Here is a 13,661-nt window from a genome sequence, read left to right on the forward strand (position 1 = left end):
CAGTAACACATATTGGTTCTACAACAAAAGGCCCAGGCACAGGATCTACTGCTAGCCACAAGACAGATGCTCCCACAACTTCAACCAAGACTGTGTCTACAACACCTCATGCATCAAGCCCTAGCCACACTGAGAGTACAACCATGAAACCAGTCACAACAGTAACACATATTGGTTCTACAACAAAAGGCCCAGGCACAGGATCTACTGCTAGCCACAAGACAGAGGCTCCCACAACTACAACCAAGACTGTGTCTACAACACCTTATGCATCAAGCCCAAGCTTCACTAAGAGTACAACCACAAAACCAATCACAACAGAAACACATATTGGTTCTACAACAAAAGGCCCAGGCACAGGATCTACTGCTAGCCACAAGACAGAGGCTCCCACAACTACACCCAAGACTGTGTCTTCAACACCTCATGCATCAAGCCCTAGCCACACTGAGAGTACAACCATGAAACCAGTCACAACAGTAACACATATTGGTTCTACTACAAAAGGCCCAGGCACAGGATCTACTGCTAGCCACAAGACAGAGGCTCCCACAACTACAACCAAGACTGTGTCTACAACACCTCATGCATCAAGCCCTAGCCACACTGAGAGTACAACCATGAAACCAGTCACAACAGTAACACATATTGGTTCTACAACAAAAGGCCCAGGCACAGGATCTACTGCTAGCCACAAGACAGAGGCTCCCACAACTTCAACCAAGACTGTGTCTTCAACACCTTATGCATCAAGCCCAAGCTTCACTAAGAGTACAACCACAAAACCAGTCACAACTGAAACACATATTGGTTCTACCACGAAAGGCCCAGGCACAGGATCTACTGCTAGCCACAAGACAGAGGCTCCCACAACTACAACCAAGACTGTGTCTTCAACACCTCATGCATCAAGCCCTAGCCACACTGAGAGTACAACCATGAAACCAGTCACAACAGTAACACATATTGGTTCTACTACAAAAGGCCCAGGCACAGGATCTACTGCTAGCCACAAGACAGAGGCTCCCACAACTACAACCAAGACTGTGTCTTCAACACCTCATGCATCAAGCCCTAGCCACACTGAGAGTACAACCATGAAACCAGTCACAACAGTAACACATATTGGTTCTACCACGAAAGGCCCAGGCACAGGATCTACTGCTAGCCACAAGACAGAGGCTCCCACAACTACAACCAAGACTGTGTCTTCAACACCTCATGCATCAAGCCCTAGCCACACTGAGAGTACAACCATGAAACCCGTCACAACAGTAACACATATTGGTTCTACTACAAAAGGCCCAGGCACAGGATCTACTGCTAGCCACAAGACAGAGGCTCCCACAACTTCAACCAAGACTGTGTCTTCAACACCTTATGCATCAAGCCCAAGCTTCACTAAGAGTACAACCACAAAACCAGTCACAACAGAAACACATATTGGTTCTACCACGAAAGGCCCAGGCACAGGATCTACTGCTAGCCACAAGACAGAGGCTCCCACAACTACAACCAAGACTGTGTCTTCAACACCTCATGCATCAAGCCCTAGCCACACTGAGAGTACAACCATGAAACCAGTCACAACAGTAACACATATTGGTTCTACCACGAAAGGCCCAGGCACAGGATCTACTGCTAGCCACAAGACAGAGGCTCCCACAACTACAACCAAGACTGTGTCTTCAACACCTCATGCATCAAGCCCTAGCCACACTGAGAGTACAACCATGAAACCAGTCACAACAGTAACACATATTGGTTCTACTACAAAAGGCCCAGGCACAGGATCTACTGCTAGCCACAAGACAGAGGCTCCCACAACTTCAACCAAGACTGTGTCTTCAACACCTTATGCATCAAGCCCAAGCTTCACTAAGAGTACAACCACAAAACCAGTCACAACAGAAACACATATTGGTTCTACCACGAAAGGCCCAGGCACAGGATCTACTGCTAGCCACAAGACAGAGGCTCCAACAACTACAACCAAGACTGTGTCTTCAACACCTCATGCATCAAGCCCTAGCCACACTGAGAGTACAACCATGAAACCAGTCACAACAGTAACACATATTGGTTCTACTACAAAAGGCCCAGGCACAGGATCTACTGCTAGCCACAAGACAGAGGCTCCCACAACTACAACCAAGACTGTGTCTTCAACACCTCATGCATCAAGCCCTAGCCACACTGAGAGTACAACCATGAAACCAGTCACAACAGTAACACATATTGGTTCTACCACGAAAGGCCCAGGCACAGGATCTACTGCTAGCCACAAGACAGAGGCTCCCACAACTACAACCAAGACTGTGTCTTCAACACCTCATGCATCAAGCCCTAGCCACACTGAGAGTACAACCATGAAACCAGTCACAACAGTAACACATATTGGTTCTACTACAAAAGGCCCAGGCACAGGATCTACTGCTAGCCACAAGACAGAGGCTCCCACAACTACAACCAAGACTGTGTCTTCAACACCTTATGCATCAAGCCCAAGCTTCACTAAGAGTACAACCACAAAACCAGTCACAACAGAAACACATATTGGTTCTACCACGAAAGGCCCAGGCACAGGATCTACTGCTAGCCACAAGACAGAGGCTCCCACAACTACAACCAAGACTGTGTCTTCAACACCTCATGCATCAAGCCCTAGCCACACTGAGAGTACAACCATGAAACCAGTCACAACAGTAACACATATTGGTTCTACTACAAAAGGCCCAGGCACAGGATCTACTGCTAGCCACAAGACAGAGGCTCCCACAACTACAACCAAGACTGTGTCTACAACACCTCATGCATCAAGCCCTAGCCACACTGAGAGTACAACCATGAAACCAGTCACAACAGTAACACATATTGGTTCTACAACAAAAGGCCCAGGCACAGGATCTACTGCTAGCCACAAGACAGAGGCTCCCACAACTTCAACCAAGACTGTGTCTTCAACACCTTATGCATCAAGCCCAAGCTTCACTAAGAGTACAACCACAAAACCAATCACAACAGAAACACATATTGGTTCTACAACAAAAGGCCCAGGCACAGGATCTACTGCTAGCCACAAGACAGAGGCTCCCACAACTACACCCAAGACTGTGTCTACAACACCTCATGCATCAAGCCCTAGCCACACTGAGAGTACAACCATGAAACCAGTCACAACAGTAACACATATTGGTTCTACTACAAAAGGCCCAGGCACAGGATCTACTGCTAGCCACAAGACAGAGGCTCCCACAACTACAACCAAGACTGTGTCTTCAACACCTCATGCATCAAGCCCTAGCCACACTGAGAGTACAACCATGAAACCAGTCACAACAGTAACACATATTGGTTCTACAACAAAAGGCCCAGGCACAGGATCTACTGCTAGCCACAAGACAGAGGCTCCCACAACTACAACCAAGACTGTGTCTACAACACCTCATGCATCAAGCCCTAGCCACACTGAGAGTACAACCATGAAACCAGTCACAACAGTAACACATATTGGTTCTACAACAAAAGGCCCAGGCACAGGATCTACTGCTAGCCACAAGACAGAGGCTCCCACAACTACAACCAAGACTGTGTCTACAACACCTTATGCATCAAGCCCAAGCTTCACTAAGAGTACAACCACAAAACCAATCACAACAGAAACACATATTGGTTCTACAACAAAAGGCCCAGGCACAGGATCTACTGCTAGCCACAAGACAGAGGCTCCCACAACTACACCCAAGACTGTGTCTTCAACACCTCATGCATCAAGCCCTAGCCACACTGAGAGTACAACCATGAAACCAGTCACAACAGTAACACATATTGGTTCTACTACAAAAGGCCCAGGCACAGGATCTACTGCTAGCCACAAGACAGAGGCTCCCACAACTACAACCAAGACTGTGTCTTCAACACCTCATGCATCAAGCCCTAGCCACACTGAGAGTACAACCATGAAACCAGTCACAACAGTAACACATATTGGTTCTACAACAAAAGGCCCAGGCACAGGATCTACTGCTAGCCACAAGACAGAGGCTCCCACAACTACAACCAAGACTGTGTCTACAACACCTCATGCATCAAGCCCTAGCCACACTGAGAGTACAACCATGAAACCAGTCACAACAGTAACACATATTGGTTCTACCACAAAAGGCCCAGGCACAGGATCTACTGCTAGCCACAAGACAGAGGCTCCCACAACTACAACCAAGGCTGTATCTACAACATCTCATGCATCAAGCCCTAGCCACACTGAGAGTACAACCATAAAACCAGTCACAACAGTAACACATATTGGTTCTACCACAAAAGGCCCAGGCACAGGATCTACTGCTAGCCACAAGACAGAGGCTTCCACAACTACAACCAAGACTGTGTCTTCAACTCCTCACGCGTCAAGCCCTAGTCACACTGAGAGTCCCACAACAAAGCTCATTAAAACGACATTCACATCCAAACAAACTTCTAGTCAACCACCAACATTCTCTGTGATCACAGGCCCAATTGTCACTGAAACAAAACTTACTGGATCCCAAGTGGTTATCACAACTACAGCTGCATGTGTCTGCATGTACCAGAATAATACTTTCCCTGCAGGCAAGTACCAGTTATTTTTCAATTATCACATAAAACACATAAATTGGACTTTTGCATCTAAGAGTATAAATAAGACAAGCATCGATTATAATGCTTATAATTCGAGGAGTTCTGTCATGATGTACTTTGATGCCAATTTGTTTTACCCTTTTGGCAAAAAAACAGTCATCCTGATTTTATCTCAGGAAAGATTGTTTTCCTGTAAGAATCATTTAAATCATCTAAATGATCATTTAAATCACCTAATTCCATGAATTACTTGCCAAGACTGTCCTATTTACCTATAGTTCTTGTATAATCTGTGGCAGAGATTAGTTCATTATCTCATTTTTACCACTTCTGTATCTAGGGTCCTTCATGTATAATGAATCTGATGGATCAGGATGGTGTTTCACTGCATATTGCGATTCAGTGTGTCACGTTGACAAGAAGGCACAGCTATGTGCTGCAACTTCTACCCCACCTACTACAACACATTCTAGATCTACTCCATCTAGTACAACATTTAATCCTAGAACTACACCTAATCCAGGCTGTGAATACCTTAATCCACCAAGAAAGGTAATCCTGAATGCATTTCATTATATTTGATTTACAGTTGTATATAAAATATATGGCTCATATTTCTGAATATGAACCTGCTCTTGAAGAATAACATATATAGTGATGTTTAAGCAACGTATTTAAAATGTACTCTTTACATACATTGTTTAAATACGTTTAGTTTGCCGATACAGATGTTGATACAGATTGAGATAAAGGTAATATTTATATATTTATCATCTTTAACAGAATGGAGAAACATGGACTGAACATTGTATGATAAAAACATGCAGAGATGGTTCAGTTCTGGGTCAGTCTGTGTGTGCCCATCCAAATCCCCCTGTACCAAACTGTCAGAATGGTTTTGCTCCAGTGAAAGTCAAAGATTCGAACTGTTGCTTCCATTATGAATGTAAAAGTGAGTTTGAGCTTTAATCTGTCCATATTTCTCTCACTAAGCAAATAGTGTGTACAGTATATTTTTAATTTGATATGCAATGAATGCTTTCAACATTCTTTAAATATGAATACTTAAGACTGCATGGTAACTCTGTTCTTTTTCAAAATGACAGGTAAATGCATGGGATGGGGAGATTCACATTTGACGTTTGATGGGCAGTATTATGCTTTCCAAGGAAACTGCACATACGTCTTGGTCCAGGAAATCATTAGGAAATACAATTTCAGTGTCCACATTAAGAATTCTTATTGTGGCATTTCCCACAGTTTGGCCTGCCCTGAGAGTTTGATTATATACTATGAATCCTATAAAATAATTCTGACACAGACAAGAAACCCAACTGTCAATAAAGTGAGTGGGTAGAGTTCTCAAATTGTTACAAATCCCTGACTGTAAAAAAAATCCACAACATCACATTTGGATCAATATGCATGTTAACCAAACATTCTTCATATATAGTCTCACTATTTGTTTGTATGTTTTATTTATTCATTCAACTAAGAGATATTTTACTTCTGTTAGCCATTTGGCCAATGTTCTTGTTAGAACTTTAAACCTTGTTTAAAATTTTATTTGTCACAGGTATTTGTCAATGATGTAAAGAAGATTCCAACTATCTCCAATAAAGACTTCACCATCACCACTTCTGGAATTGAGATAACTGTAGATATTCCTGCTATACAAGCTCATATTAGTTTCAGAGGAACATACTTTGAGATCAACCTGCCATTTTCCCTATTCTACAACAACACTGAGGGGCTGTGTGGTAGGTGCACCTGCTTATCTGCATGCTCTATGTGCATTATTATAATAAAAGCTTTGCCAAGCTATTCTAATACTCTAGTAATACTGCTGGTACTGGCAATGGACTTAGTAGTGTATACTGGATGATATGTTACTTTAAACACATCTTTTAATTTTGTCACATTAAAGGTTGTATAATGGAGCGAGCACCTTATGTATTTATTCATTTATTTTTCTTGTATAACTCTGAAAGGTGTTTATGACAACAACAAGAACAACGACTGCAGACTACCTAATGGACAAGTCCAATCATGTGAGACAGCTGCAGCTTCTTGGGAAGTGATGGGCAATATCCCTTGCCTTCCTCCTCCTCCACCATCTCCCACAACCCCACCAAAAACCACAACAAAACCCTGTGGAACTACAACCCAATCAGACATTTGCAGCATCATCTATAGCGAGTAAGGCATTGATGAAGATGGGGGAGGGGGGTTGGCTTTGAACCCTTCCTGAAATATTTAATGATGGTTCCAAATGTTTATATTTGCATTTATATCCAGTGCAGCTGATACAGTGTGTGTAAAGTAAAATGTTTTTTTGAACATGCAGTAAATGCAGTACAGTACAGTGATCTTTCAAAAAGTCCCAGATGTCAAATGAAAGAGCCCCTTAATTTGTTTGAACAAAATTGCTGCTTTGGTGATACACAAGGCTTACTGATCAGAACCAGAACCATGATTGTTTTCAGTTTCTATTCAAAAGCTACCAATGAAAGTTCAGTCACATAAATGGAAAAAATCAAGAACATCAAACAATGAATGAAACAATGAAACTGCCATAAAATAGTTTTCCTAATTTGTTATATAATCTTTAGTGTGGGGAGATTGCTCAGAATGTTTTGCATGTATCAGTTTTATATGGTGATTTCATTTAGTGTTTTTTTCTTAATCTCTTTCCTCTAACCTTAACCTTTCCTTAACATTTTTATCTAACCTGTTCATCCGACATGAATTCCTGGCTACAACAGCAAGGCACATATAATAATTAAGAGATCTGGATAAGCAGATTCTGCTCAGTCAAGATTAATGTCCTGACAGTTTGATACATAATTTGAGTGCATAAAATGTGTATCATGTCTGCTTATAAAATGTTTATCATTCTTTAATACTGGTTTGGTTAGATTCATTCATCTGTATTTTCCTCCATTTTGTTCTTTTTAAGGGTGTTTGAAAAGTGCCGTGAAGTCTTTCCTGCAGACTATATATATAAGGCATGTCAATTTGACACATGTCACATGGGGGAGGAAGCAGGCTGCTCCAGCTTAGAGGCCTATGCTCGAATGTGCGCTGAATATTCTGTATGTGTGGACTGGAGAAACTCAACTAAAGGACTATGTCGTAAGGAACTAAAAATAACATTGTTAAATATGATTGTAAAGCTGCTTTGTGACAACGTGTTGTAAAAAGCACTATATAAATTAATTTGACTTGGACTTTAAATACTGAATTGTATTAATATATGGATGGACATTTACAAAGACAGTTCTGATGTCTTTTCATAGCACACAGCTGCCCTGATCATAAAGTCTACATGCCATGTGGACCTAAGGTTGAGAAAACCTGCAATTCAATGTAATGATGACACATCAGACAATTAAAACTACTGTATTTTGGTCACTTGTCCTTTTTTCACTGTTGATAAGTGCCATGTGTTTCTTTGTGATGAATTCAGGTACAATGAAAAGTTTGTGACATGCGAATCTGAGTTTTGTAATGATAACTTCAGAGAAGGATGCTACTGCTCTGAAGGCACAGTCCTCTTTAACACTGAAACAGACCAATGCACAAATGCCTGCGGTAAGTACATACTATGAAAACATAATTGATTTATTATGCAGAAAATATCAATGCTCTAGTGAGCTTTTGTCAAGACTCCTCAACCTACTGAACTGTATTTGTTTTCACTCATAGGTTGTGTAGATTGTGATGGACAGCCCAGACAGGTAAGTCCACTATGTGGTTTATATTGTCTGGTATTGTCTGTTGTATTTACCTCACACTAGGAACTGTTAGGCCCATACAGTTTACGCCCCTGTCATATTGTTGGAATGTTTTGTGATGTTTTTGGATTTCTATAACAAGCAGCTAATGTGTTTCTGACACATTACCAGATTTTCCACAGTGTAAAATATTAGGGATGCACCGAAAATTCGGCCACCGAAAATTTTCGGCCGAAATGGCTTAAATTTGCATTTTCGGTTTTCGGCCGAAATACTTTCATCACCGAAACAACACGGCCGAAACAATGTGCTGTGATGACGCAAGCAAAAATCGCCACCTGCACGCGCTTATTTGGATAAAGCTAGCAAAAAAGTTATCCAGTGATGGCGCCTAGGCAAAAGGACATTACACCAAAAATTATGGAACTCGTTGCCTTAGACGAGCAGCCGTTCTCTGTCGTAGGGATTTCGTAGGCTAGAGCACATTGAGCCCCGTTATGTTTTGCCGAGCAGACGACATTTCTCAGAAGTGTGTTTACCTGAGCTGTTTAATGTTGTTGCAACTCACGTCACGTTTTTATGAGAGAATTTATATTTATCTTTCAGGCCAGTCAGTTATAATTAAATTTAACTCGTATAAAATACATATATTTATCCTCTCAGATAAAAACGGTCTGCAAGCGAGTTTAATTTAATTAATGGTCGGCCGTTGTCAGCGGTATCGCCGTTAACGGCCCACCACTAAATTTACTTTATAATATGCATTACTGTAATGTCAGTGCTAAATAAATATTTTCAAATCAAATTTTGTAGTTGATTTATTCTTTGAATAGCAATGCCTTGATTTTAGTGAGGTTAGCCATAAATCCAATGTTACTAATAATTGGCACAATGTATTTCGGTGTTTCGGTTTTCGGCCTTGGTTTCCTCATTTTCGGTTTTCGGTTTCGGCTAAGAATTTTCATTTCGGTGCATCCCTATAAAATAACTAGAATTTGAAGCAATCTAAGAGACATATTTTAGAAATACATGAGTATCAGGGGAATCACCTGCTGTATGTGACAATACAAACCAGAAGGTACAAGTGAGGAACTCATAAAAAAAATTATTAGTTAAGAAAAATAAGTCTTCAGAGAAGCAGGCTTGGTAAAGTCTCTGGTGGGTATATATCTGTGCAAACCTCTGAATGTGGGAGCATGTGGAGATTAGAGTGTGAGGTAAATGGTGAGGTAAATGAGGACATGTGTAAGTGATTATTCAATAAATGGATGTTTCAGACCGGAGACATGAATGTGTGCTGTGATTGGTGCTTGTGGTCCATAAGGGCTGGCTAGGTAGCACTGGGTTTTTACAGTATACAAATACATTCGCATTTTATGTATACACTTTTTATTTTATGTATTTTATACCCTCTTATCATGCATTTTTCCTGCAGCCTGGAGATAAATGGAACATGAATTGTGAGGAATGCATATGCTCAATGGAGACCTTCAGTACGGTCTGTTCCCCTATTAGTTGTCCACACTTAGAGTCCTGTGAGAAACCCGGCTATGAGATCCAGACAAAGAACTGCTGTCAGATCTGTGGTGAGCGATCACTACAGCCATTTTGACTTGTAACAGTGCAAACTACCTTATCATTTTCTGTATAATGCAGTAACAATGTAAGATACTGGCCAGCATGTACAAGACTTCAGTCCCCCACCCGCCCCATATCTTTAGAAAAATCTTTAGACTATTTTTTGTTTCCAAGGCAGTCCAAACATGTGTTAAAACAAACATGAATATGAAAAGCTTTGTATTTAGCAGTTTGTGCACATGTAGTAACAACATTCCTGTTTGTTTGTTTAGAAGCCAAGCCTGTTTGTGTGGTGAGTGGCACAGAATACCAGGTGAGATTTGTAATGCAATTAGCTGTGTTCTATTATGACCTGGTTTACAATGTCACACTGTCAGGGTTGCCAACTTTTGACGTTCGCTTGGAGTGAGATTTTAAACTGGAAAAGGCGACTTGAAAAGAAAGTAACAGTAATCTACATGATGCTCTTCTATATCAATTTTACAGCCTGGAGATTCAGTTCCAGGAGGCCTCTGTGAGACTTGCCACTGTGGTTCCAACATGGACTCCAATACAAACCTACATAGTGTAGAATGTTCTCCTGTGACCTGCAACACAACCTGTACTCAGGTAATTATATTAACATATGGTGTAAGCAATGTTTATGGTTCTAGCCGACATTTGACAGATTTACCCTCCCCAACCCTGGACCCTCCATCCAAACGTCTGTCCAAAGCCCCTTTACCTCGTCCACTCTACTGTGACCGCAAAAAGTAGTTTATTGGCAGATCTCTAACATATCTGCTCCCATTACTTTTTTTATTGAACAGCAGTAACATTAATATTAATGATACAAATAATACAAAAACATTACTTATTTTACTTTTGAATAAACATGCACACTCATTTAAATATGTATGTATGTTAACCATAAATAATGTATTGTGTAATAAATTAACATTATAATGACAATTTTGTTTTTATGTAGGGCTATTCATATAATGCTGTCCCAGGCAAATGTTGTGGAGAATGTGTACCACAGCACTGTGTTTACACAGGACCAGACAACACTGTACAAACAATTGAGGTACAGTCAGCAGTTCAAATGAAACTATCCAACCATATTTTGAGTCATTTCAGCTTGGTAATTTTTGTATATATGTGATTAAAACTCTATTTTTCCATTAGGTTGGACAGAGCTGGAGCTCTTCAAATGAAAAGTGTGTGACCTATAACTGCACTAAAGTTAATAACATGTTTGTGTTGGTGAAAGTTCTCCCTGCTTGTCCTGAGTTTCATAAAGAACAATGCTTTCCTGTGAGTATATGTCCTGTGCTCACTTTTACCTAATACGCTAAATTAACTTTTATTACATTTTATATAAATGTAATGTTAATGCATAGTATTCAGATATAACAACAATAGTACTAATAATTCAAGTATACCATTGTTTTGTCAAGGGTACCGAAACAACCACAGCAGACGGATGCTGCAGTACTTGTAAGATGATGAACATACTTTCTCTGTCTCTCACCTGTTATTAATTACCATTGCTTAACTGAAACATTACAAATAGTTCTATTTCTATCTAATCTGATCTAAAATTGGTCTGTCACCTGTATTTAGTACTATGGTTACCTAACCAAGTAAGGGAATTTTGTCTTGGCCGTTACATAAAAAAAATAAATAAATAAAAAAATACAATGAAATATAGGCATTAAATGGAAAAAAATTACAGTAGCAGATATTTTAACAATTTAATAATTTTATTCTGTTTGTCCAGTATCACCATATAAGGCTACACCACATGCAGATTAGTCTAATGACTAAAGATTAACTAAACCGGTGGTGTTAAAGTAATGTCTAACCTAGATGGTTAATTTTTTGGCACAAACACATGTATGAGTGCACCAATTTTTCTTTACTCAGGTGTGGAACAAAAGTGCCGTGCTCTGACAAACATCACCTACTTGGAGGCCAACAACTGCATCTCTGTCAACCCTGTGGAGATAGCCTCCTGCTCTGGTGCCTGTGACACCAGCTCCATGTGGGTGCCCTCACTTCTAGAAACACACACACTTTAACTTAACACTTTAGTTAAGGAAGAGGTAACGATAAACAATGTAGATGAAGTTTGAAATGTGAGAATTAACACCTACTGTCACCAACTTAACAGTACTGCCATGGTGTATTTTGTTTGTACATTACACACACACAGACACACAAACACACAGCAAATCTGCTAGTCTTAAAAAAAATCTCTATCCCTCTCTCCATTCCTCTTATGTCTCTTCTGCCTGTTCAGATACTCGATGGCGGCAAACAGCTACATGCACACATGCTCATGCTGTCAGGAGCTGCGTACCAGTGAGAAGCAGGTGCAGATGCGCTGTCCTGGAAAAACCAATATGACATACACCTACACTTTTGTTGAAGAGTGTGGCTGCAATGTCACAGAGTGCAAAAGTGTGCAGTGATTAAAAACTTTAGCTAATTTCTCTATTTCAGTGATCACGAGATATTGTCACATGACTAGTCTAAAATAAATCTCCAGATGATAATTCCTGAAGCAATAGGACATGCATTGTAATGTGATAAAAAAAACTTTTTGATTAATATGTGGTATGAAAACAAGGCATAATATTTTGGGGGTACAGGATTCTATATTTCTGTCATCTAGCAAAGGTGCTGAAGAAAAAAACTCTTTAATGTGTTGCATTGTTTATGATTACATATTCTGTATATTTTAATGCTATATTCTTATTAAACGTGTAATTTCTTTTAAAAATAATTACAAATAAAATCAATCATAGCAACAATAATTGTTTTCAGTTTTCTGATTATTATGAAGGATCCAGCACTACCCACTGAGCAAAGACACGTCCAAAAGACGTCAATTAAACGTCTTCGTCAGACGTTTAAAAGACGTCCACTGAAAAGCCAGAATGAAAGTTTTTGCGACGTCTTTTTTTAAACGTCTTTTGAACGTCTATTACTGACATTCAGTTGACGTCAATAATGGACGTTCAAAAGACGTTTAAAAAAGACATTGCAAAAACTTTCATTCTGGCTTTTCAGTGGACGTCTTTTGAACGTCCATTATTAACGTCAACTGAATGTCAGTAATAGACGTTCAAAAGACGTTTAAAAAAGACGTCGCAAAAACTTTCATTCTGGCTTTTCAGTGGACGTCTTTTAAACATCTGACGAAGAAGTTTAATTGACGTTACTCCGTTCAGGGTGTGTTGTGCAGGAGTATAGTAATCGTAGTCAGTCCAGAGTCACGCCGGTGAGACAAAGGCCAGGAGGTAGTGATGGGACATCTGAAGCTAGGCTTCGAAGCGTGTACCGAGTAAAAAGGGGCGTGTCCGATGAAGCCCCGCTTCGGAGCTTGTGTCATATTGAGCAAAATCACGTGATCAGCAACAAACGAGGCCTCACATTACATCGGCCACGTCATTGCTTCATTTTGCGTATCGTTTTTCTAAATAAAAGCGCTATGAACCCTGTTGCTTCGTGTTGTAGTAGGTGGTTAAATTTAAAATCTGGAACGTTCTAAATTCTTTTTGTTTGATCAGGATGTACATCAGATTCACACATCAAAAACAGACTAAAAACCATTGGAAGAGGCAAACCTTATTTGTAATGTTAAAAACATTTTACATTTGGCAGACGCCCTTATCCAGAGCGACTTACATTTTATCTCATTTTTATATAAGTGAACAATTGAGGGTTAAGGGGCACCTCAGT

The 13,661-nt window shown here is 40.2% G+C and overlaps 1 protein-coding gene across 1 annotated transcript; it reads left to right on the forward strand.

The window, feature by feature from the left end:
- The first annotated feature begins 9,647 nt into the window (after positions 1 to 9,647).
- LOC143492563 (intestinal mucin-like protein) lies at positions 9,648 to 12,632 on the forward strand. Its single transcript, XM_076990910.1, has 8 exons — positions 9,648 to 9,940; positions 10,205 to 10,245; positions 10,419 to 10,541; positions 10,900 to 10,998; positions 11,100 to 11,228; positions 11,372 to 11,411; positions 11,841 to 11,958; positions 12,217 to 12,632. Exons 1-8 carry the CDS (start codon positions 9,751 to 9,753, stop codon positions 12,386 to 12,388), a joined length of 912 nt encoding a protein of 303 aa, XP_076847025.1. The 5' UTR covers positions 9,648 to 9,750; the 3' UTR covers positions 12,389 to 12,632.
- Positions 12,633 to 13,661: the final 1,029 nt, after the last annotated feature.

The sequence above is a fragment of the Brachyhypopomus gauderio genome, unplaced genomic scaffold (assembly GCF_052324685.1).
Source record: "Brachyhypopomus gauderio isolate BG-103 unplaced genomic scaffold, BGAUD_0.2 sc79, whole genome shotgun sequence".
NCBI classification, from domain to species: Eukaryota; Metazoa; Chordata; class Actinopteri; order Gymnotiformes; family Hypopomidae; genus Brachyhypopomus; species Brachyhypopomus gauderio.